The 26,497-nt window shown below is 43.4% G+C and overlaps 2 protein-coding genes across 2 annotated transcripts in view; both read right to left on the bottom strand.

Moving 5' to 3' along the window:
* Positions 1 to 3,532: 3,532 nt before the first annotated feature.
* On the bottom strand, positions 3,533 to 6,799 carry lsm3 (LSM3 homolog, U6 small nuclear RNA and mRNA degradation associated). Its single transcript, XM_029685229.2, has 4 exons — positions 6,698 to 6,799; positions 5,720 to 5,830; positions 5,222 to 5,317; positions 3,533 to 4,128 (listed from the first exon to the last, which is right to left on the bottom strand). Exons 1-4 carry the CDS (start codon positions 6,716 to 6,718, stop codon positions 4,048 to 4,050), a joined length of 309 nt encoding a protein of 102 aa, XP_029541089.1. The 5' UTR covers positions 6,719 to 6,799; the 3' UTR covers positions 3,533 to 4,047.
* A 10,597-nt stretch (positions 6,800 to 17,396) lies between these two features.
* The window catches only part of podxl2 (podocalyxin-like 2), a 53,929-nt gene continuing 44,828 nt past the window's right edge, over positions 17,397 to 26,497 (bottom strand). Inside the window, exons 7-9 of the mRNA XM_029685239.2 lie at positions 26,359 to 26,420; positions 21,922 to 22,101; positions 17,397 to 18,913 (exon numbers count right to left, since the gene is read on the bottom strand). Of these exons, the coding sequence (XP_029541099.1) occupies positions 18,659 to 18,913; positions 21,922 to 22,101; positions 26,359 to 26,420 (497 nt within the window). The 3' untranslated portion in view covers positions 17,397 to 18,658. The remainder of the gene's footprint in view (positions 18,914 to 21,921; positions 22,102 to 26,358; positions 26,421 to 26,497) is intronic.

Here is a 26,497-nt window from a genome sequence, read left to right as displayed (position 1 = left end):
GGCCAGAGCAGCGAACAGTTTTGACTGGGCTGAGCGGGAACTGTACTTCCTCAGTGGTAGGGAGGCGAGCAGGCCAGAGGTGGATGAACGCAGTGCCCTTGTTTGGGTGTAGGGCCTGATCAGAGCCTGGAGGTACTGAGGTGCCGTTCCCCTCACAGCTCCGTAGGCAAGCACCATGGTCTTGTAGCGGATGCGAGCTTCAACTGGAAGCCAGTGGAGAGAGCGGAGGAGCGGGGTGACGTGAGAGAACTTGGGAAGGTTGAACACCAGACGGGCTGCGGCGTTCTGGATGAGTTGTAGGGTTTAATGGCACAGGCAGGAGCCCAGCCAACAGCGAGTTGCAGTAATCCAGACGGGAGATGACAAGTGCCTGGATTAGGACCTGCGCCGCTTCCTGTGTGAGGCAGGGTCGTACTCTGCGGATGTTGTAGAGCATGAACCTACAGGAACGGGCCACCGCCTTGATGTTATTTGAGAACGACAGGGTGTTGTCCAGGATCACGCCAAGGTTCTTAGCGCTCTGGGAGGAGGACACAATGGAGTTGTCAACCGTGATGGCGAGATCATGGAACGGGCAGTCCTTCCCCGGGAGGAAGAGCAGCTCCGTCTTGCCGAGGTTCAGCTTGAGGTGGTGATCCGTCATCCACACTGATATGTCTGCCAGACATGCAGAGATGCGATTCGCCACCTGGTCATCAGAAGGGGGAAAGGAGAAGATTAATTGTGTGTCGTCTGCATAGCAAATGATAGGAGAGACCATGTGAGGTTATGACAGAGCCAAGTGACTTGGTGTATAGCGAGAATAGGAGAGGGCCTAGAACAGAGCCCTGGGGACACCAGTGGTGAGAGCACGTGGTGAGGAGACAGATTCTCGCCACGCCACCTGGTAGGAGCGACCTGTCAGGTAGGACGCAATCCAAGCGTGGCCCGCCCGGAGATGCCCAACTCGGAGAGGGTGGAGAGGAGGATCTGATGGTTCACAGTATCGAAGGCAGCCGATAGGTCTAGAAGGATGAGAGCAGAGGAGAGAGAGTTAGCTTTAGCAGTGCGGAGCGCCTCCGTGATACAGAGAAGAGCAGTCTCAGTTGAATGACTAGTCTTGAAACCTGACTGATTTGGATCAAGAAGGTCATTCTGAGAGAGATAGCGGGAGAGCTGGCCAAGGACGGCACGTTCAAGAGTTTTGGAGAGAAAAGAAAGAAGGGATACTGGTCTGTAGTTGTTGACATCGGAGGGATCGAGTGTAGGTTTTTTCAGAAGGGGTGCAACTCTCGCTCTCTTGAAGACGGAAGGGACGTAGCCAGCGGTCAGGGATGAGTTGATGAGCGAGGTGAGGTAAGGGAGAAGGTCTCCGGAAATGGTCTGGAGAAGAGAGGAGGGGATAGGGTCAGCGGGCAGGTTGTTGGGCGGCCGGCCGTCACAAGACGCGAGATTTCATCTGGAGAGAGAGGGGAGAAAGAGGTCAGAGCACAGGGTAGGGCAGTGTGAGCAGAACCAGCGGTGTCGTTTGACTTAGCAAACGAGGATCGGATGTCGTCGACCTTCTTTTCAAAATGGTTGACGAAGTCATCTGCAGAGAGGGAGGAGGGGGAGGAGGATTCAGGAGGGAGGAGAAGGTGGCAAAGAGCTTCCTAGGGTTAGAGGCAGATGCTTGGAATTTAGAGTGGTAGAAAGTGGCTTTAGCAGCAGAGACAGAAGAGGAAAATGTAGAGAGGAGGGAGTGAAAGGATGCCAGGTCCGCAGGGAGGCGAGTTTTCCTCCATTTCCGCTCGGCTGCCCGGAGCCCTGTTCTGTGAGCTCGCAATGAGTCGTCGAGCCACGGAGCGGGAGGGGAGGACCGAGCCGGCCTGGAGGATAGGGGACATAGAGAGTCAAAGGATGCAGAAAGGGAGGAGAGGAGGGTTGAGGCAGAATCAGGAGATAGGTTGGAGAAGGTTTGAGCAGAGGGAAGAGATGATAGGATGGAAGAGGAGAGAGTAGCGGGGGAGAGAGAGCGAAGGTTGGGACGGCGCGGTACCATCCGAGTAGGGGCAGTGTGGGAAGTGTTGGATGAGAGCGAGAGGGAAAAGGATACAAGGTAGTGGTCGGAGACTTGGAGGGGAGTTGCAATGAGGTTAGTGGAAGAACAGCATCTAGTAAAGATGAGGTTGAGCGTATTGCCTGCCTTGTGAGTAGGGGGGGAAGGTGAGAGGGTGAGGTCAAAAGAGGAGAGGAAAGAAGGAGGCAGAGAGGAATGAGTCAAAGGCAGACGTGGGGAGGTTAAAGTCGCCCAGAACTGTGAGAGGTGAGCCGTCCTCAGGAAAGGAGCTTATCAAGGCATCAAGCTCATTGATGAACTCTCCGAGGGAACCTGGAGGGCGATAAATGATAAGGATGTTAAGCTTGAAAGGGCTGGTAACTGGTAATTGTGACAGCATGGAATTCAAAGGAGGCGATAGACAGATGGGTAAGGGGAGAAAGAGAGAATGACCACTTGGGAGAGATGAGGATCCCGGTGCCACCACCCCGCTGACCAGAAGCTCTCGGGGTGTGCGAGAACACGTAGGCGGACGAAGAGAGAGCAGTAGGAGTAGCAGTGTTATCTGAACTTTGTCATCGTTCCGCTTTGTTATTTCAGAGTCCTTTCTCTGTGGCAATTAGCATAGTTGGTTCAGAGGGAGATCAAAGCAACTGATTGCCAGTCTGATTATATTTGTAATTATTTGATACTCAATTAATGTAATAATGGATACTATATGCAGCAAGCTACGTGTGATCATTACAGAATTGAAATGCACCCAATTATTTGCCTGTTGAAATGATCCGATGGGGCAAGTGTGAACATGAAAGATTGTGTCCTTTGCACACAAGATTTCACTTTTGTGGGGCGGGGGTTTGTAAACCCATGTGTTTGAATAGAGGCAGAATAAATATTGAAGATGTCTACAAGAGTTCCTTGCAAAAGAAAGCTAAATGCATTCTATTTCATCCGCCTCTGTTATACAATGCATATTGAACAGGCACGCTCTCATAGTGAAACTATGGAAGTGCAGACCTCAGCCTGCCTCTCCCCCTCAATCAAGTGGATTTTAAGTCAAAACACAATTTGCTATCTCCTCCACCCTTAAGCAATGGAAAATTACAGAGGTGTGTGGCTTGTGAGACGGTGTAGAGGGTGTGTTAATACTGCCATCTAGAGGTTCTAGAAGTAATGGATAGGCTTCTCCTCAGGGTGCATTCCCTCCCCCTTGTGAGACGCAAGACGTGTAGAGGGTGTGTTAATACTGCCATCTGTTGGTTCAAGAAGTAATGGATAGGCTTCTCCTCAGGGTGCATTCGATATCAAAAAGGAATAGACTGAAAAAAACGTGCCATGAAAAATGCTATGCTTTAAATTTGTATTCACTACGATATTTTTGACATTAATACATTTGATCATTCATATTAATACTATAAACGCTTTACAAGGTTGGTTATGATTCATCTTTGTTGGTGAAAATTTTACATTTTTTTTTGCAAGGATGAGAAGAAAATACAGGACTCATTCCAAACGTAATACTCAAAACTCTTAACTTTATTAACACTGGTTTTCCTTTATCAGTCAAGTGACCATCAGACCGAACTTAATAACAAAATGACTACTGGCGCATCTGAGGACATGATTTCTTGTCTCAGCGTTAGTTAACATGTTCATTACAAAAGCATAAAAGACCACAAAATTTGACACAAACCAAAAATACTGTGCAGTACAGTGGAACATGTAAAATTAAAACAAACTAACATGTTGGGGAATAGACAATGGTATTAGGAACAATTTCAAACCTGAATGAAACCATTACCTTGGTTAATGCATTTCATTTTATGGGGTAATATCAATGTTTTACACAATTCCCAGAGCGATCTAACTAAAATAACAGACCAAATCATATTTATTCTGCATTAACTTAAAACCATTGGTCATTCAAAACTCGCAAAAGGTAACGACTAAATAATTATTTGCGATTTGTCAACTACACCATTTTTTTTTATCTTTCAGGATCCAGGAACACAGCAGAACACGGTTAGCTGCTAGCCCACCCTGAGAGGAGGAGCGACCAAGACGACTCCGTCACCTCTCACAAACAACATGGGGATGTTCCTCTTCGTTGACTGAAAAATAGAAAACCACACGACTGACATTAAGTTGCCGTACTGAACCTACCCTCAGCATTTCAGTGTTACATTCCTGTCTGAGCACCTCTTCAGGGATCCACAACTATTGGCTGTCTGAGCACCTCTTCAGGGATCCACAACTATTGGCTGTCTGAGCACCTCTTCAGGGATCCACAACTATTGGCTGTCTGAGCACCTCTTCAGGGATCCACAACTATTGGCTGTCTGAGCACCTCTTCAGGGATCCACAACTATTGGCTGTCTGAGCACCTCTTCAGGGATCCACAACTATTGGTAAGAGGAGCGCCAGCACACTACCAACTATAAAAGACATGTACTTAAGCAATGCAGAATTTCATGAAAATAGATTTGATCGTAACTTCGACTTGGTTTGGAGATCCGTGACAAACAAGAACCCCAATTCCTTTTCTAGGGGTAATGAATGTAAATGTTTTTACAAATACCTACAAATCACTTCTCCATGGGGGATATTTAACGACAGAAATCACTTCTCCATGGGGGATATTTAACGACAGAAATAGAATTTAACGACAGAAAAAAACAGAGGGTGGTCGCCCCATCACTGATAGGGGGCCCTAGATTGTCCTATGGTGCATTTCCTCTCAGTAGGACAATCTAGGGCCCCCTATGGTGCATTTCCTCTCAGTAGGACAATCTAGGGCCCCCTATGGTGCATTTCCTCTCAGTAGGACAATCTAGGGCCCCCTATGGTGCATTTCCTCTCAGTAGGACAATCTAGGGCCCCCTATGGTGCATTTCCTCTCAGTAGGACAATCTAGGGCCCCCTATGGTGCATTTCCTCTCAGTAGGACAATCTAGGGCCCCCTGTGGTGCATTTCCTCTCAGTAGGACAATCTAGGGCCCCCTATGGTGTAACTAGCCAGCTAATCAACCAGATAATTATTAGAAGCAGGTGTGCTAGATTAGGGTTGGAGTTAAAACCTACAGCAGCGCAGCTCTCCAAGAACAGGGTTGGAGAACCCTTCACTAAAGTCTGAGACTTTAGGCCAAGCCCTGGTGTAGCTGAAATTTCTGCAGTTGAAAAGGTGGCGTAAGCCCTTTTTCATACCTTGTAAATTTCTTCATACGTCTCCTCATCAATCTCTACTGTTGTCACCGTTTCCTCAACATCTCCCAAGATCATGTTCAAGTGCTGATCGTAGGCCTGGAACAAAGATAAAACGCATTAGACTTATGCAGGCCTATAGTTCGGCGAGACAAGATGATAAAGCTCGCATTCAGGGTGACAACTATACACAACATTATAAACTAGGTGATTCGGGCCCTGAATGCTGATTTGCAGACAGCCGTCGTATATCAAGGTATGACAAAATGTTTATTTTTAATGACATAATTAAGTTGATAAGCATTTTGTAATAGCAATAAGGCACCTCAGGGTTTTGTGATATATGGCCAATATACCATGGCTAAGGCTTAGCCATGGTATATTGGACATATACCACATCCCCTTGTGCCGTATTGCTTAGACTACATCATTGTTCAAACATTCGGCAACATTACAAAAGCAACCAAGATGATCACCACAGTCCTACAACTAACTACCTACGTTCAATCTGCCCCTGAGTTCTCGGTCGTTTCTCATCTTAACATATATCCTTTCATCCAAACTGAGTCTGATCAGATCCAGGGGCTCCTCCACTGTGTTGGTGGTCGTTTGCTGCAACACAAAGCAAAATGGGTTAGGAAGTTGTTCACACTAGATATCGGTTTCATGCTAAAATGGTTGTCAATAAGTAGCCTAACTTGTGTTAGAATCACTTTTCAAGCATAGACTATATATTTGAATACATTTAAGGGGGGGGTGCAACGTCATTGTACTTCGCGTAGAGCTCTGGTCCAGGGCGTTAGTCTTCATCTATTCAAACTCATTACCCTTGCCTGGGGACCAGACGTTGAATTTCGAAATTCACCGCCTGGAACATGACAGTGTTTGATTATGGAAATGTGCCTCTAAGGTATTCTACAAGCCGGAATGTTTACAACCTCATATTTACACGTACATGACTTACACTATGCCTATTGTCCATGATGTTAATCCTTCAGCTACTCGACATTTTCTATAAAATATCTACAGTATCCAAAGTCTCGTTAACCAGAATTGTTATAGCACATGCCTTTGTTCATGAGCAAAACATATTTGCCATAATCTTAGACCCGCGTTTTGAAGTTGGGTTATCAATAGCGTTACTTTCCGATGGATATGTTGTCTCAAATTTCGACCAACACCACGGACAATCGGCAGAATAAGTTTCAATATAATTGTATTCAACATTCGTGTCTGGTTAGCGACTTTACTAATATACAAGCTAGCTTGCTTGCTACGATTGATAGCGATGGGTGCTAATCACCATGCTAGCTAGCCTCTCTTGCCAATTAAAACCCACACCCATGTTTTTGCAATGATGCTGTTGGCGTATTCTACTGATACAAACCGGTGTACAAGTCTATTTCCCTACTCGAGTCTAAATAAATGAATGTTTTGCACAAAGAAAGATTGACAATAAAACGTTTCGCTGACGCCAACCTGTTCAACTTCATCCGCCATTTTTGAACAGTTTCCCAGAATTCCTTGTGGTGAAAGGGTATGCTCGATTTGTTCACAGAAGTAGACTGCTAAGCAAGTAGATTTACATGAGATGCACAGTACCAGCGCTGCGTACATTCAGTATCCTACAAATGTAAATAATGTTGATTTCATTCATGGCGATTAGTAATTTACCTACCTCAGCTCGACCCTGATAAACAATAAATAGCAGTCAATCAATGCAAAAGCGCCCCGCAAAACCACGCAGATGGGTGCGTTCCAGGGTGTATCCGATTAGGTCGAAAGTTTATTGAACGTGCGATTTTCCCATCCTTTCATGTTATTAATAGCCTACTTTAGGTTTTCCCTTTAGTGTTATAGCCTGGTTGAGATATGTCGCGCATGTCCATATGATTTGTGTCATTGGGTGGGTTTTCCTGATTTCACACGTGAGTGAAACCGAGATGCGATTTTTCCCGCATGTCCTCGCCACGCGGGAGAGAATCCAGGGATGAGTCATGCAACCGCAGCAGACTTACACACCTCATATTCCTTCTCACCGATACCATCATCATACTGCGCTGCTGATCATTTAAGCAGGAGGACAAGAGTGTCTGGGAATTATATATATTTTTACGTTATTTATTTTATGTTTGTGTGGTAGGCTATCCGAGGTGAATGAGTTCTCCGATTGCGGTTCTTGCGGTGTGCTTCTCCCGGTGGCTTGTAGTGTTTGAATGTTAAATGACGAGACAGAGGCGTTGATCACTGTGCCATCTTACACCCATAACAGAAGTGCTCCGTATGTAACATCTTGATCTGTTTTATTCTAGAATGTTCTGGGACCATATTGTACCAATGTCAGCATGTAAACTGTCCATTTTATAGGAAGTGGAAAGGGAGAACTCTCACATCAGAATGACATCTTGACTGTAGATTTTATCGATTTTTTTATATTTATTTTTTATTCTTAGATTTCATGTTTTTCATTGATCAACACGAATCCTCATGTAGCTATTGTATAGTTATAGACTTTTCAATATTTACTTTTGTGTAGCCAGGTAGGCTAAATGGCATTCGTTAATAAAGGTTTCTAGCAGCAAAGCAGCTTTTGTGAAAGTAGGGTTTAAAGCAGTTTATATACAGTATGTAAATGCCCCAAAGGAATGTAGGGCTAAGCAACTAAATAGTCTCTTGAAATGTAAAGTGTATTGTAAATTTAAAGTGTATTGTAATGTAAAATGTGATGTTGTAATGTAAAGTCTAATGTATTGTAATGTAAAGTGCATGGCAATGTGTTGTAAAGTGTAGGGTATTGTAATGTAAAGTGTGTGATATTGTAATGAAAGTGTAATGTAAAGTGTAGGGTATTGTAATGTAAAGTGTATGGTATTGTCATGACGTTGCCCTCTTCTATGTACCATCCCCCTACCCCCTGTCTCCCACACCCAGGCTGCTGTGGTCAGTAAATTCCTGTAGGAGATTATCCCCTCATGGCCACAGTATAGAGAGAGAGAGTGAAGTTTCACAAAGGAATTTCTTACACCTCACAGAACTTGAGGTCCGAACAACATTTATGTTCTGGAGAAGGTATAAAAGATCGGTGAAGAATCCAGCTACGAACTGATCCATTTGGTACAATTTTGTGAAACTCATGGGAGTCAATACGGCCACATTACCATAACGCTGTTTATATAATAGCCTCAGTTATGAGGTAAATAATTCATTATTTCGAAGACTAAGTGATCAGATATTCAAATATCTGAAAGTTATGTTAGGAAAATTATAACTTTATAATCTGAATATTTTCCTTGGTGCCCTGACTTCCTAGTTAATTACAGTTACATGATTAATCAGTTTAATCGCGCAATAATAATTACAGAGAGTTATTTGATAAATAAGTCTTCAGTTTAATGATGCCAAAGACACGACAGTATTGTATTGTAATGTAAAGTGTATTGTGAAGTGTATGCTAATGTATTGTAACGTAAAGTGTATGGTAATGTAAAGTGTACGGTAATGTAAAGTGTATTGTAATGTAAAGTGTATGGTATTGTAATGTATTGTGATGTAAAGTGTACTGTAATGTAAAGTGTATGGTATTGCAATGTATTGTAATGTAAAGTGTACTGTAATGTAAAGTGTATTGTAATGTAAAGTGTATGGTATTGTAATGTAAAGTGTATTGTAATGTAAAGTGTATGGTATTGTAATGTATTGTGATGTAAAGTGTACTGTAATGTAAAGTGTATGGTATTGCTATGTATTGTAATGTAAAGTGTACTGTAATGTAAAGTGTATGGTATTGCAATGTATTGTAATGTAAAGTGTACTGTAATGTAAAGTGTATTGTAATGTAAAGTGTATGGTATTGTAATGTAAAGTGTACTGTAATGTAAACTGTATGGTAATGTAAAGTGTATTGTATTGTAAAGTGTATGCTAATGTATTGTAATGTAAAGTGTATTGTAATGTAGTGTTTTGTTATTTCAGGTGTCCTGGCCCAGGAGAACATAGTGGGAGACCCTCATGCTCAGGGATCCTCCTACATCGCTGCTTCCTATATAAAGTACCTGGAGAGTGCCTGAGCCAGGGTTGTCCCCATAAGGTATGTGTGACTGACGTGCTTTGAACCGGGGCCTCTTGAATGCCAGTGCATTATCCCGGATAAGCCAAAGCCTAGTGATTTGCTAGGAAATAAGGCACAATGAAAGGCTTTGTAATCCACCTCACAGTTTTTTCTCAGTGTGTGTTGAGTGTCAAAGTATGTTAGCTGATTGTAATCATTTACTTCCTTCATTCCTTCCTCTGATAGAATAAACAGAACCGATGAAGAGTATGAGAAGATATTTAACTCAATAAACGGGTGAGTGAAATTATTGTTCACTTATTTATATAACTGTAATCAGATACCTTCGTGGGAATAATTAAAATGTGAAGGACTATAGGCTATTTGATTGGTTGATTGATTCATTGATTGGTTGTTGTAGGCTGCTGCTACCAGGTGGGGGTGTAGATCTGCAGACTTCCCAGTTCAGTCGTCTGTCAAAGATTTTCTGTGATCTGGCTATCAAGGTATTCCATACCCACCAGAATTATATTTGTTTTTTTATCCTTCATTGACGATAAATGTATTGAATAACTATAAAATGGTTTCAAAGAATTAATACATTGTTAAATGTCCAATATATGGTACCCACAGTTTATGACACTGACAGCGGGTTCCATTTTGCTCCCTACCTCTTCCCCTTGTCCCTAATGTTTCTATGTTTAAGTGTCTGATTTAGGTATTAGCATTGTAGTTGTTCAGCTTCCACTATATTACTTCTACCTGTTGAGCAGTACTCCTGTTGTTTCATGCTCGTGTTTTGTCTTCCAGACCGTCTGATTACTTCCCCATATGGGGCATGTGCCAGGGCCTTCAGCAGATGACAGTACTGACCAGCAACAAGAACCTTCTGACTCCGACAGAGACTAAGGCTGTGGCCCTGCCTCTCACATTCACCCCAGGTGCTTCTTAACACAGCGCGCATCCAACCCGGAAGCCAGCCGCACCAATGTGTCGGAGGAAACACCGTGCACCTGGCAATCTTGGTTAGCGCGCACTGCGCCCGGCCCGCCACAGGAGTCGCTGGTGCACGATGAGACAAGGACATCCCTACTGGCCAAGCCCTCCCTAACCCGGACGACGCTAGGCCAATTGTGCGTCGCCCCACGGACCTCCCGGTCCAGGCCAGTTACGACAGAGCCTGGGCGCGAACCCAGAGTCTCTGATGGCACAGCTGGCGCTGCAGTACAGCGCCCTTAACCACTGAAGCTGCAACATTTCTACATGGTTCTGACCACCAACACAGACGGATGGAAAGAGTTTCTACCATGGAAGGTACTGTACAGTGTCTCAACATGGCTAGAGAGATTTTAGTCACAAGGTTCATTTGGTCATCAAGTGAGAGTGTTCTAACCATGGGATACTTGCAGCGGCAGGTGTTCAAAATGCATTCACCTCAGTGTATTGATTTTCAAGACCCCAGGTCCTCGTTGGCCACACTGTCACCGGAGCCTCGAGGTTCTATTGACAAGCTGAATGTTTTCATTGGTCTGCTCTCTTGTTGTAGGGAATCACTACCCATTGTAGACTGTTCCAGTGGCTATACTGTAAATAGAGCCTAGATTGTACATTTTCATCTGTTTCCTCTCTGGTAGCGAATCGCTATCCGTTCTATGCTGTCCAGTGGCACCCTGAGAAGAGTCCATTTGAGTGGGTAGATAAACCAGGCATGGTCCACTCTGCTGCCTCCGTCAGAGCATCCTTCTACACAGCACACGTCTTTGTCTCCGAGGGTGAGTTATTTTAGTCCACTTTCCTTTAACCAGGAAAATCAGTTAAGAACAATTTCTTATTCGCAACGGTGGCCTGGTGAGTGACTGTAGATTAGTTATTGGATTGTACAACTCTGGCCTGGTGAGTGACTGTACAACTCTGGCCTGGTGAGTGACTATACATGACAGTCCAGTTGTTGGATTGTACAACTCTGGCCTGGTGAGTGACTATACATGACAGTCCAGTTGTTGGATTGTACAACTCTGGCCTGGTGAGTGACTATACATGACAGTCCAGTTGTTGGATTGTACAACTCTGGCCTGGTGAGTGACTGTAGATGACAGTCCAGTTGTTGGATTGTACAACTCTGGCCTGGTGAGTGACTATACATGACAGTCCAGTTGTTGGATTGTACAACTCTGGCCTGGTGAGTGACTATACATGACAGTCCAGTTGTTGGATTGTACAACTCTGGCCTGGTGAGTGACTATACATGACAGTCCAGTTGTTGGATTGTACAACTCTGGCCTGGTGAGTGACTGTAGATGACAGTCCAGTTGTTGGATTGTACAACTCTGGCCTGGTGAGTGACTGTAGATTAGTTATTGGATTGTACAACTCTGGCCTGGTGAGTGACTATACATGACAGTCCAGTTGTTGGATTGTACAACTCTGGCCTGGTGAGTGACTGTAGATGACAGTCCAGTTGTTGGATTGTACAACTCTGGCCTGGTGAGTTACTGTAGATTAGTTATTGGATTGTACAACTCTGGCCTGGTGAGTGACTATACATGACAGTCCAGTTGTTGGATTGTACAACTCTGGCCTGGTGAGTGACTGTAGATGACAGTCCAGTTGTTGGATTGTACAACTCTGGCCTGGTGAGTGACTGTAGATTAGTTATTGGATTGTACAACTCTGGCCTGGTGAGTGACTATACATGACAGTCCAGTTGTTGGATTGTACAACTCTGGCCTGGTGAGTGACTGTAGATGACAGTCCAGTTGTTGGATTGTACAACTCTGGCCTGGTGAGTGACTGTAGATTAGTTATTGGATTGTACAACTCTGGCCTGGTGAGTGACTATACATGACAGTCCAGTTGTTGGATTGTACAACTCTGGCCTGGTGAGTGACTGTAGATGACAGTCCAGTTGTTGGATTGTACAACTCTGGCCTGGTGAGTGACTATAGATGACAGTCCAGTTGTTGGATTGTACAACTCTGGCCTGGTGAGTGACTGTAGATGACAGTCCAGTTGTTGGATTGTACAACTCTGGCCTGGTGAGTGACTGTAGATGACAGTCCAGTTGTTGGATTGTACAACTCTGGCCTGGTGAGTGACTGTAGATGACAGTCCAGTTGTTGGATTGTACAACTCTGGCCTGGTGAGTGACTATAGATGACAGTCCAGTTGTTGGATTGTACAACTCTGGCCTGGTGAGTGACTGTAGATGACAGTCCAGTTGTTGGATTGTACAACTCTGGCCTGGTGAGTGACTGTAGATGACAGTCCAGTTGTTGGATTGTACAACTCTGGCCTGGTGAGTGACTGTAGATGACAGTCCAGTTGTTGGATTGTACAACTCTGGCCTGGTGAGTGACTATACATGACAGTCCAGTTGTTGGATTGTACAACTCTGGCCTGGTGAGTGACTGTAGATGACAGTCCAGTTGTTGGATTGTACAACTCTGGCCTGGTGAGTGACTGTAGATTAGTTATTGGATTGTACAACTCTGGCCTGGTGAGTGTCTATAGATGACAGTCCAGTTGTTGGATTGTACAACTCTGGCCTGGTGAGTGACTATAGATGACAGTCCAGTTGTTGGATTGTACAACTCTGGCCTGGTGAGTGACTATACATGACAGTCCAGTTATTGGATTGTACAACTCTGGCCTGGTGAGTGACTGTAGATGACAGTCCAGTTGTTGGATTGTACAACTCTGGCCTGGTGAGTGACTGTAGATGACAGTCCAGTTGTTGGATTGTACAACTCTGGCCTGGTGAGTGACTGTAGATTAGTTATTGGATTGTACAACTCTGGCCTGGTGAGTGACTGTAGATGACAGTCCAGTTGTTGGATTGTACAACTCTGGCCTGGTGAGTGACTATAGATGACAGTCCAGTTGTTGGATTGTACAACTCTGGCCTGGTGAGTGACTATACATGACAGTCCAGTTATTGGATTGTACAACTCTGGCCTGGTGAGTGACTGTAGATGACAGTCCAGTTGTTGGATTGTACAACTCTGGCCTGGTGAGTGACTATACATGACAGTCCAGTTGTTGGATTGTACAACTCTGGCCTGGTGAGTGACTATACATGACAGTCCAGTTGTTGGATTGTACAACTCTGGCCTGGTGAGTGACTGTACAACTCTGGCCTGGTGAGTGACTGTATAACTCTGGCCTGGTGAGTGACTGTAGATGACAGTCCAGTTGTTGGATTGTACAACTCTGGCCTGGTGAGTGACTGTAGATGACAGTCCAGTTGTTGGATTGTACAACTCTGGCCTGGTGAGTGACTGTAGATGACAGTCCAGTTGTTGGATTGTACAACTCTGGCCTGGTGAGTGACTGTAGGTGACAGTCCAGTTGTTGGATTGTACAACTCTGGCCTGGTGAGTGACTATACATGACAGTCCAGTTGTTGGATTGTACAACTCTGGCCTGGTGAGTGACTATACATGACAGTCCAGTTGTTGGATTGTACAACTCTGGCCTGGTGAGTGACTATACATGACAGTCCAGTTGTTGGATTGCACAACTCTGGCCTGGTGAGTGACTATAGATGACAGTCCAGTTGTTGGATTGTACAACTCTGGCCTGGTGAGTGACTATAGATGACAGTCCAGTTATTGGATTGTACAACTCTGGCCTGGTGAGTGACTGTAGGTGACAGTCCAGTTGTTGGATTGTACAACTCTGGCCTGGTGAGTGACTATACATGACAGTCCAGTTGTTGGATTGTACAACTCTGGCCTGGTGAGTGACTATACATGACAGTCCAGTTGTTGGATTGTACAACTCTGGCCTGGTGAGTGACTGTAGATGACAGTCCAGTTGTTGGATTGTACAACTCTGGCCTGGTAAGTGACTGTACAACTCTGGCCTGGTGAGTGACTGTATAACTCTGGCCTGGTGAGTGACTGTAGATGACAGTCCAGTTGTTGGATTGTACAACTCTGGCCTGGTGAGTGACTGTAGATGACAGTCCAGTTGTTGGATTGTACAACTCTGGCCTGGTGAGTGACTGTACAACTCTGGCCTGGTGAGTGACTGTACAACTCTGGCCTGGTGAGTGACTGTACAACTCTGGCCTGGTGAGTGACTGTAGATGACAGTCCAGTTATTGGACTGATGTGATTTCAAGTCTTGAGAACTTTGTGTGGTTTAAAAAATAAAAAAAAGTTTATTTAAAGGTACTACCATTGGATGTTATGATGCAGTGTTTTATTAATGGGAAAATATGTAAATTCTCCCATCTTCCACGTAAGAACCATTACAACAACATGCCTGGAACATCTGAAAATATAACGGAACTGCCTGCACACAAATCTGTATGGAATCAGGGTTTGTTTCTGCATAGAAAAGTTCTGGCCTGAAGGTTTTTTCAGTCCGCCTATCCCATAATTCCCGGAATGGTAAAACTTTTTTGAGTGTAAACTTAAAACAACTTAAACCAGATCTAGAGTTTGTAGGAAAGATAGCAGACTATAGCAGGCCCCCATTGATTTTGTTATCGTTTTTTGAGTCACTCAGATAGCACAAGCCATGTCAAATTGTTTTTATAACTGAAACATTTTATCTCCACTACATGGCAAAATGTGAAGAATTTGCTTTAAAACAGCCACACCCACCACCTAAGCTAACTACCTCTCTCAATGAGTGCAGTGTAAAAAGTCAGAACATCTGCTGTCTCAGCCACTGCCTGGCACCAAGGGAGTACCCCAAGGCTCGATCCTAGGCCCCACACTCTTCTCAATTTACATCAACAACATAGCTCAGGCAGTAGGAAGCTCTCTCATCCATTTATATGCGGATGATACAGTCTTATACTCAGCTGGCCCCTCCCCAGATTTTGTGTTAAATGCTCTACAACAAAGCTTTCTTAGTGTCCAACAAGCTTTCTCTACCCTTAACCTTGTTCTGAACACCTCCAAAACAAAGGTCATGTGGTTTGGTAACAAGAATGCCCCTCTTCCCACAGGTGTTATTACTACCTCTGAGGGTTTAGAGTTTGAGGTAATCACCTCATACAAGTACTTGGGAGTATGGCTAGATGGTACGCTGTCCTTCTCTCAGCACATATCAAAGCTACAGGCTAAAGTTAAATCTAAACTTGGTTTCCTCTTTCGTAATCACTCCACTTTCACCCCAGCTGCCAAACTAACCCTGCTTCAGATGACCATCCTACCCGTGCTCGATTACGGAGACATAATGTATAGATCGGTAGGTAAGGGTGCTCTCTTGTCTGTGCCCAATAATGTTTGTACCATGTTTTGTGCTGCTACCGTGTTGCATTGCTACCATGTTGTTGTCATGTTGTTTTGCTACCATGCTGTGTTGTCGTCTTAGGTCTCTCTTCATGTAATGTTGTGTTGTTTCTCTTGTCATGATGTGTGTTTTGTCCTAATTTATATATATATATTATTATTATTATTTTATCCCAGCCCTGTCCCTGCAGGAGGCCTTTGGCCTTTTGGTAGGCCGTCATTGTAAATAAGAATGTGTTCTTAACGGACTTGCCTATTTAAATAAAGGTTAAATAATAAATTAAATCAGCAAACAAAACCTTGTTGACATTGTTTCTTATCATCTATTGGGCCAATCAGCTGACATTGCCAAGCAATCTTCAACCAATCAGCTGACATCAACCCATCATCAGCCAATCGGCTGACATCGTCAAGCCATCAACCAGTCTGCTAACATCATCAAGCAGTCAGCTGACATCAAGCCATCATCAACCAATCAGCTGACATCATCAACCAATTAGCTGACATCCTCAAGCTGTCATCAACCAGTCAGCTGACATCATCAACCAATCAGATGGTGTCATCAATCCATTGTGAAAAAGTCCTGAATATTCAGATTCTCTTCCAGAACTGGCCCTTTACTTTGATAGTATACACTAGATGGTGCTATTGTAGCATTTTACAATATCACAAAGGCTGTAAGCAGTCTTACCAAAGGAACATTTCCCAAACGTTTATTTTCTATATATTACATGATACATAAATCCAAAACAGTGAAAGATTAATGAAAACTAATATGAATTTAAAAAATAAAATAAAAAATCGCACAAAGTTGTGGGAAAAACTAGAAATCATGTTAATTTATAAATCAAAATAACAAATCTTCTAATCTGGTCTCCAGCCATCTCCCTCTCTCTCTCTCTGTCTTAGCAATGGAGCCTGGGGACAAGGTCAGTACACTTCTAATAGAAATAACACACACAAAACTTGATGACACTTAAAGATGCGATATTACTTCGACAATAACATCGACATTTTAACAACACTGAGCCACACTTATTTCAGTGTAGCTTTCAAGTGGATAGAGACAACACTGCACGAGCAATACATCGGAGCAGCCCACACAGACCTACTGCTGATTTCTCAGACCAATGATATGTATTGGCCATCGAGAGGTTTTGTTAGCCTTCGGGACGCCATACTGGTACTCCCCAGTAGGAGCAGTCCTCCATAGGAATGAATGTAATTCTACAGTATTTCAAAATGATATTTTAAGGACAAAATTACATTTTAAAGTCATTTTTGTTGTTGTAGTGGGGACAGTAACATTAATAATCTCTAAATAGTATGTTTTACTTATATATATATGTTTAGCTCACATTATATAATTTAAAACTAATGTAGACATTAATAAATGGATTTATATAGCTTCCCCAAAAAATGTTTTACATTGGAGGAGTACCAAGATGGCTGCGCATTGGCTTCATTACAATGGAGGAGGAGTACCAAGATGGAGGCACGGAGGCTTCAACACAGCGCCCCCTATCAGTCATTTAGTGTATATATAAATAATTGGTTCTCCTATTCTCTGAACTTTCCTCGGTCGTGTTCATTAGGGAACGCAACGGAAAATGTTTTAAAACATCTTGCAACGGAATATGAAAATGTGTGTTTCTTATTGGACAAGTCAAGTAGTCCCTCCCTGATTCAGTTAGTTTTCTTCCGTTTGATGCCTAATGAACACGACCCTGGCGAGGTCAACCCTCCAATACAGAATTTAAAACACATAGTGGCTATCTGCTTGTTTAGTCATGCGAAATACAACAAACAAGGAAGGGACGGCATTGGTTTAGTAGCCGATCCCTCCAATATAAGATCTTACTAGTTTTGGAAGCTACCCCCCCCCCCCCCCCCCCCCCACACACACACTAGCACGCACGCACACACACACAAACACAAAACAGTTTTAGCTTGTATTACTGATTTAAGCGTTTCAAATACTTATAGGCCAAGCACAGTGTAGGCTATGGGAGATGTGTGCCAGCATGCCTGCTTGGTGATATTGTTCGCTTTCTGTAAAATAAGCTGACCTCAAGCTGACTGTGCACTAAAAACATATCCCACCATTTTGAAGCAGTGGCAATACTGCCAGGCAGAGAAGATATATTGTTCACATTTAAATGACAGAATGTCATTAATGCCACAGAAGAAATTCTAGCAGCATGATTTCAAAATACATTCATATTTACAGGCCTTCACTTCTACAGTTAATAGCCCAAAACAATATTAGCTGTGCTTATAATCAATTAATTCAGTGTGATATAACTGAAAGCGTTTTAAATATTGCCAGCCTCCCTCTGTTGTTTTGCAGACTGGTTGCCAGATGTGCTCGTGCTTTAGCCAACCCCTTGTTTGTTACCATGCCACAGCAGCCAGAGATCAGTTTGCTAACGCTATCAGATCCGGCAACCAAACTAGTTATTTCGTTGACGTATTCTTGATTGTAAGGAGGCTGGGAGTAATGGACGCTTCCAAATGATTGTGTGATTTTGAAATAAGATCAGTGTGAACTGACCAGATACAGAGGAGTCATTCCAACTCGACATAATACAGAATAGCTAGCATATCGCGTCTGCATTCAACATGTTAAATACAATATCCTAACTTCAGCAGTTCCACTACGAACATTCATACTCATAACGGTGGGATATCTCCTCTATTCACTCTGATTGGATATTCTAACATTCAATGTTTCAACATTCTGAAAAGTCCCTGTAGCTGTACAAGTGTTTAGTAATAGATGTGAATCATGCTTAGTTTACAAAAAAAAAGGAAAGCAGAGTAGATGATCAAGTCCATATCATATAATCATAGTCAATAGATAAAACATCTAAGTAGCTTAAAGAAGTTGTTTCTTCTGATTAGTTTACTTCACGTGTGTTTCTAATTTGACAGCCGATGCATTCACAAGTTTCACAACACTGATGATTTTTTGCTTCTTCATCATGAGTTCTCTGTCTAGCCTAGTCCGACTCCCAGGTCTGTTTGTGCCCTCTTCACCAAGCCAAATGTGACAATGACCATAGAAGTCGGCAAGACAGCACAAATAGATCTGGATCCAGGCTACCCTTTTTCCATCCTCCTTCACTCTTCTTCGTCTCTTTACTAAAGGTGTGTGTCCTCTTCCATATTATCCTCTTCCTTCCCTCCGGGTTTGTTGACCAGGACCTGCCAGCCACTACTCCCTCCCTCCCCCCCGGCCACCCCCACAGACCCGGTCCCAGCCGTCAGTCCGTTAGCGTGTTGGTAATGGTGATGCTTCTTCTCCTGCATCTCCGGCTGTCCCCCGTCACTCGTCACGTCCAGGGTGGGGTTGTCATGGCAGCCGTTCTCCACAAAATGCAGCTCCTCACCTCGAGTCTTGGGAGAGACCAGGAGAAGAAAACACATTGTTTTCATAACGTCAATGATATAAAAGGGCTTACACATGAACAAACTGGAAGGCAAGTCTTTTGTGGCATTGGTAAAACTAGTCAAATCAAATCTAATCAAAGTTTAATGGTCGAGTACACTGTTTAGCAGATGTTATAGCGGGCGCAGCGAAATACGGGTTATGCTAATAGCTCCTAACAGTGCATTCAAATGTCAAGCAAGTACACAAATAATCCAAAACTAGAAAGGAGAAATCAAGAATGTCAGAACGAATATCCAATTAACAAACCAAATAACACTGTCAGTAATCCAAATACAATCTGAGTATGTACACAAACAAGATGTACTTAGAATGATATGTAGAGCAGGAAATATATTACAATGTTAGGAATCCACTATATAAGTACGTGGTGTATATAAATAGTGTAACAAAATGCCACGTACATTTGTAGATATATTAGAAATAAGCTATGTGAACAATCCACTATATGAATACACACAGGGTGAAAAACCGTATAAAAGAAATGGGAAGTGTCCAGTGTTTATTGTCTCTACATATATATAGTACATGAGACAGGAGCGGAGCGTTGGCTGTGCGTGTGTGTGTTTGTAAGTGTGTGTGTGTGTGTGTGTGCGTGTGTGTTTATGAGTATAGGAGTTTGCGTGTGTGTGTGTGTGAGAGAGCTTGTGTGTCTGTTTGTGTGTGTGTGTGTAGTACATAGTATGCACAACACACCAATAACTCCTCTACAATGCGTTCCTTCCTAACAAAAAAATTACTAGCACTTTCCAAGTTATCAAGCTGGTCTTACCCTAGTCTTCAGATTAGGCAGTTAGCAAACTGGTTTTACCATAGTCTTCAGATTAGGCAGTTATCAAGATGGTTTTACCCTAGTCTCTAGCTTAGGCAGTTATCAAGCTGGTCTTATCCTAGTCTTCAGGGTAGGAGGTTATCAAGCTGGTTTTACCCTAGTCTTCAGATTAGGCAGTTAGCAAACTGGTCTTACCATAGTCTTCAGGTTAGGCAGTTATCAAGCTGGTTTTACCATAGTCGTCAGGTTAGGCAGTCATCAAGCTGGTCTTACCATAGTCGTCAGATTAGGCAGTTATCAAGCTGGTTTTACCCTAGTCTCTAGCTTAGGCAGTTATCAAGCTGTTTTTACCCTAGTCTTCAGGGTAGGCAGTTATCAAGCTGGTCTTACCATAGTCGTCAGGTTAGGCAGTCATCAAGCTGGTTTTACCATAGTCTTCAGATTAGGCAGTTATCAAGCTGGTTTTACCCTAGTCTCTAGTTTAGGCAGTTATCAAGCTGGTTTTACCCTAGTCTTCAGGGTAGGCAGTTATCAAGCTGGTTTTACCCTAGTCTTCAGATTAGGCAGTTAGCAAGCTGGTCTTACCATAGTTGTCAGGTTAGGCAATCATCAAGCTGGTTTTACCATAGTCTTCAGATTAGGCAGTTATCAAGCTGGTTTTACCCTAGTCTTCAGGGTAGGCAGTTATCAAGCTGGTCTTACTCTAGTCTCTAGCTTAGGCAGTTATCAAGCTGGTCTTACCATAGTCTTCAGGATAGGCAGTTATCAAGCTGGTCTTACCATAGTCTTCAGGTTAGGCAGTCATCAAGCTGGTTTTACCATAGTCTCTAGCTTAGGCAGTTATCAAGCTGGTCTTACTCTAGTCTCTAGCTTAGGCAGTTATCAAGCTGGTCTTACCATAGTCTTCAGGTTAGGCAGTTATCAAGCTGGTTTTACCCTAGTCTCTAGCTTAGGCAGTTATCAAGATGGTCTTACCCTAGTTGTCAGCTTAGGCAGTCATCAGGCTGGTTTTACCCTAGTCTCTAGCTTAGAAAGTTACCAAGCTGGTTTTACCCTAGTCTCTAGCTCAGGCAGTTATCAAGCTGGTCTTACCATAGTCTTCAGGATAGGCAGTTATCAAGCTGGTCTTACCATAGTCTTCAGGTTAGGCAGTCATCAAGCTGGTTTTACCATAGTCTCTAGCTTAGGCAGTTATCAAGCTGGTCTTACTCTAGTCTCTAGTTTAGGCAGTTATCAAGCTGGTCTTACCATAGTCTTCAGGTTAGGCAGTTATCAAGCTGGTTTTACCCTAGTCTCTAGCTTAGGCAGTTATCAAGATGGTCTTACCCTAGTTGTCAGCTTAGGCAGTCATCAGGCTGGTTTTACCCTAGTCTCTAGCTTAGAAAGTTACCAAGCTGGTTTTACCCTAGTCTCTAGCTCAGGCAGTCATCAAGCTGGTCTTACCATAGTCCTCAGGTTAAGCAGTTACCAAGCTGGTCTTACAGTAGTCTTCAGCTTAGGCAGTTACCAAGCTGGTCTTACAGTAGTCCTCAGCTTAGGCAGTTACCAAGCTGGTCTTACCCTAGTCTCTAGTTTAGGCAGTCATCAAGCTGGTCTTACCCTAGTCTCTAGCTTAGGCAGTCATCAAGCTGGTCTTACCCTAGTCTCTAGCTTAGGCAGTCATCAAGCTGGTCTTACCATAGTCCTCAGCTTAGGCAGTTACCAAGCTGGTATTACAGTAGTCTTCAGCTTAGGCAGTTACCAAGCTGGTCTTACCCTAACCTCTAGCTTAGGCAGTCATCAAACTGGTCTTACCCTAGTCTCTAGCTTAGGCAGTCATCAAACTGGTCTTACCCTAGTCTCTAGCTTAGGCAGTCATCAGGCTGGTCTTACCCTAGTCTCTAGCTTAGGCAGTTATCAAGCTGGTCTTACCCTAGTCTCTAGCTTAGGCAGTCATCAAACTGGTCTTACCCTAGTCTCTAGCTTAGGCAGTTATCAAGCTGGTCTTACCCTAGTCTCTAGCTTAGGCAGTCATCAGGCTGGTCTTACCCTAGTCTCAAGCTTAGGCAGTCATCAAGCTGGTCTTACCCTAGTCTCAAGCTTAGGCAGTCATCAGGCTGGTCTTACCCTAGTCTCAAGCTTAGGCAGTCATCAAGCTGGTCTTACCCTAGTCTCAAGCTTAGGCAGTCATCAAGCTGGTCTTACCCTAGTCTTCAGCTTAGGCAGGCGTCTCTGCCAGCAGATATAGATTAGACCAGAGGTGATGATGACCACACAGACAGAACCTATGATCACCAGGACCACAAACAGCTTCCCGTAGTCACTACGCGTCTGACTGGGTCTGGAGTGACAGGTGCTAGCACTGCTGTAGCTCTGGATGCCAATCTGGAAGCAGAACCAGACATATGGAACAGTTCAGTTTCATCCAGACTGATTAATTAGTAGCCTGGTCCAGACAGATGAATATACAGTGCCTTGCAAAAGTATTCATCCCCCCTTGACGTTTTTCCTATTTTGTTGCATTACAACCTGTAATTTAAATGAATTTTTATTTGGATTTCATGTAATGGACACACACAAAATAGTCCAAATTGCTGAAGTGAAATTAAATCAAATTACTTGTTTAATTTTTTTTTTACAAAATTTATGAAAAGTGGTGTGTGCATATGTATTCACCCCTTTGCTTTGAAGCCCCTAAATAAGACCTGGTGCAACCAATTACCTTCAGAAGTAACATAATTCATTAAATAAAGTCCACCTATGTGCAATCTAAGTGTCACATGATCTGTCACATGATTTCAGTATATACAACTGTTCTGAAAGACCCCAGACTCTGCAACACCACTAAGCAAGGGCCGCCACCAAGCAAGCGGCACCATGAAGACCGAGGATAAAACAGGTCAGGGACAAAGTTGTGGAGAAGTACAGATCTGGGTTGAGTTATAAATAAATATCCAAATCTTTGAACATCCCACAGAGCACCATTAAATCCATTATTAAAAAATGGAAAGAATATGGCACTACAACAAACCTGCCAAGAGAGGGCTGCCCACCAAAACTCAAGGGCCAGGCAAGGAGGGCATTAATCAGAGAGGAAACAAAGAGACCAAAGATAACCCTGAAGGAGCTCCACAGTGGAGATTAGAGTATTTGTCCATAGGACCACATTAAACCATATACTCCACAGAGCTGGGCTTTACGGAAGTGGCCAGAAAAAAGACATTACTTAAAGAAAAAAATAAGCAACACATTTGGTGTTCGCCAAACGGCATGTGGGAGACTCCTCAAAAATATGGAAGAAGGTACTCTGGTCAGATGAGACTAAAATTGAGCTTTTTGGCCATCAAGGAAAATGCTATGTCTGGCACAAACCCAACACCTCACTTCACCCCGAGAACACCATCCCCACAGTGAAGCATGGTGGTGGCAGCATCATGCCTAGTGGTTAGAGCGTTGGACTAGTAACCGAAAGGTTGCAAGATCGAATCCCCGAGCTGACAAGGCAAAAATCTGTCATTCTGTCTATGAACAAGGCAGTTAACCCACTGTTCCGAGGCCGTCATTGAAAATAAGAATTTGTTCATAACTGACTTGCCTAGTTAAATTAAGGTAATAAAATAAAAAAGCTGTGGGGGATGTTTTTCATCATCAGGGACTGGGAAACGGGTCAGAAATGAAGGAATGATGGATGGCGCTAAATACAGGGAAATTCTTGAGGGAAACCTGTTTCAGTCTTCCAGAGATTTGAGACTGGGACGAAGGTTCACCTTCCAGCAGGATAATGACCCTAAGCATACTGCTAAAGCAAAACTTGAGTGGTTTAAGGGGAAACATTTACATGTATTGGAATGGCCTAGTCAAAGCCCAGACCTCAATCCAACCAATTGAGAATCTGTGGTATGACTTAAAGATTGCTGTACACTCCAAAAGGGTTCTTTGGTTGTCCCCATTGGAGAACCCTTTTTGGTTCCAGGTAGAAACCTTTTGGGTTCCATGTTGTACCCTATGTGAAATGATTCCACATGGAACCCAAAAGAGTTCTACCTGGAACCAAAATGGTTCTACATGGAACCAAAAAGGGTTCTTCAGTGTTATTTTATGGGGACAGCCGAAGAACCCTTTAATGTTCTAGATTGTGTCAAGAATCTGAAAGGGTTCTTCGGCTGTCCACATAGGAGAACAATTTGAAGAACCCCTTTCGTTCCAGGTAGAACCCCATGTAGAGCCATTTTTACAGAGGGGTCTACATGGAACCCAAAAAGGGTTCTACCTGGAACCAAAAAGGCTTCTCCTATGGGGACAGCTGAAGAACCCTTTTGGAACCATTTTTTCTAACAGTGTAGCTCCAAAAGCCGGTCCCCACTCTCCACACGGATCTCATCCTGATAACAAAAGGAGAGGTCAAAGGTCACGGTCACAGTGAAAACAGGGGAACCAGGTAGCCTGATTGCTGTCAAATCAGTTTGCTTTGTGCTTTTAACCAACTCCTATGAAGTTAGGGAACTAGCAGAAACCAAAAAGATCTGGGGCCTGAGGATAAGGTAGAGTAAACAGACAGACAGACAAACAGGAACCCGTCCAACTTGAAGGAGCTGGAGCAGTTTTGCCTTCAACAATGGGCAAAAATCCCAGTGGCTAGATTTTCCAAGCTTATAGAGAGAGACATATCTCAAGAGACTTGCAGCTATAATTGCTGCAAAGGGTGGCTCTACAAATTATTGACTTTGGGGGGGCTGAATAGTTATGCACGCTGAAGTTTTCAGTGTTTTTGTCTTATTTCTTGTTTGTTTTTACAAGAAAAAGTATTTTGCATTTTCAAAGTGGTAGGCATGTTGTGTAAATCAAATGATACAAACCCCCCAAAAATCTATTTTAATTCCAGGTTGTAAGACAACAATATAGGAAAAATGCCAAGGGGGTGAATACTTTTGCAAGGTACTGTACTATCCTGGTCCAGACAGATGAATTACTATCCTGGTCCAGACAGATTAATTACTATCCTGGTCCAGACAGATGATTTACTAGCCTGGTCCAGACAGATTAATTACTAGCCTGGTCCAGACAGATGAAATACTAGCCTGGTCCAGACAGATGAATTACTAGCCTGGTCCAGATAGATGAATTACTATCCTGGTCCAGATAGATTAATTACTAGCCTGGTCCAGACAGATGAATTACTAGCCTGGTCCAGACAGATGAATTACTAGCCTGGTCCAGATAGATGAATTACTAGCCTGGTCCAGACAGATGAATGACTAGCCTGGTCCAGACAGATGAATTACTAGCCTGGTCCAGATAGATGAATTACTAGCCTGGTCCAGATAGATGAATTACTAGCCTGGTCCAGACAGATGAATTACTAGCCTGGTCCAGACAGATGAATTACTAGCCTGGTCCAGATAGATGAATTACTAGCCTGGTCCAGATAGATGAATTACTAGCCTGGTCCAGACAGATGAATTACTAGCCTGGTCCAGACAGATGAATTACTAGCCTGGTCCAGACAGATGAATAACTAGCCTGGTCCAGACAGATTAATTACTAGCCTGGTCCAGACAGATGAATTACTATCCTGGTCCAGACAGATGAATTACTATCCTGGTCCAGACAGATGAATTACTAGCCTGGTCCAGACAGATGAATTACTATCCTGGTCCAGACAGATGAATTACTATCCTGGTCCAGACAGATGAATTACTATCCTGGTCCAGACAGATGAATTACTAGCCTGGTCCAGACAGATGAATTACTATCCTGGTCCAGATAGATGAATTACTATCCTGGTCCAGATAGATGAATTACTATCCTGGTCCAGATAGATTAATTACTAGCCTGGTCCAGACAGATGAATTACTAGCCTGGTCCAGACAGATGAATGACTAGCCTGGTCCAGACAGATGAATTACTAGCCTGGTCCAGATAGATGAATTACTAGCCTGGTCCAGATAGATGAATTACTAGCCTGGTCCAGACAGATGAATTACTAGCCTGGTCCAGACAGATTAATTACTAGCCTGGTCCAGATAGATGAATTACTATCCTGGTCCAGATAGATGAATTACTAGCCTGGTCCAGATAGATGAATTACTAGCCTGGTCCAGATAGATGAATTACTAGCCTGGTCCAGACAGATGAATTACTAGCCTGGTCCAGACAGATGAATAACTAGCCTGGTCCAGACAGATGAATTACTAGCCTGGTCCAGATAGATGAATTACTATCCTGATCCAGATAGATGAATTACTATCCTGGTCCAGACAGATGAATTACTAGCCTGGTCCAGACAGATGAATTACTAGCCTGGTCCAGATAGATGAATTACTAACCTGGTCCAGGCAGATGAATTACTAGCCTGGTCCCAGAGATGCTGTTTATGCTCAGTCTATTTCTACTATGTGGATCAGACTAACAAACTACTGTACAGCTGTAACCCCACCTCTTTAAGGAATACCTAGGATAGGATAAAGTAATCCCTCTCACCCCCTTAAAAGATTTAGATGCACTACTGTTCCACTGGATGTCATAAGGTGAATGCACCAATTTGTAAGTCGCTCTGGATAAGAGCGTCTGCTAAATGACTTAAATGTAAATGTTAAATGTAATATATAAGGTTGTAAATTCCAATGAACAAAAGCGTCTTACCTCGTGTAAACCTTTCCTTATCTCACCTAACATCGACAGCACATCCTTGGTGGCAATAACTCCTAAAAGACAGGCAGATTTCAGAAATAAATCAATTATATGCACAAGCCCAAGGAAGCAAGTTTTGTACTCCACTCCA

This window comes from Oncorhynchus nerka, linkage group LG2, assembly GCF_034236695.1.
Source record: "Oncorhynchus nerka isolate Pitt River linkage group LG2, Oner_Uvic_2.0, whole genome shotgun sequence".
Lineage (NCBI taxonomy): Eukaryota > Metazoa > Chordata > Actinopteri > Salmoniformes > Salmonidae > Oncorhynchus > Oncorhynchus nerka.
Note: the sequence above shows the minus strand (reverse complement) of the source record. Positions and strands in the feature narration are given on the sequence as shown.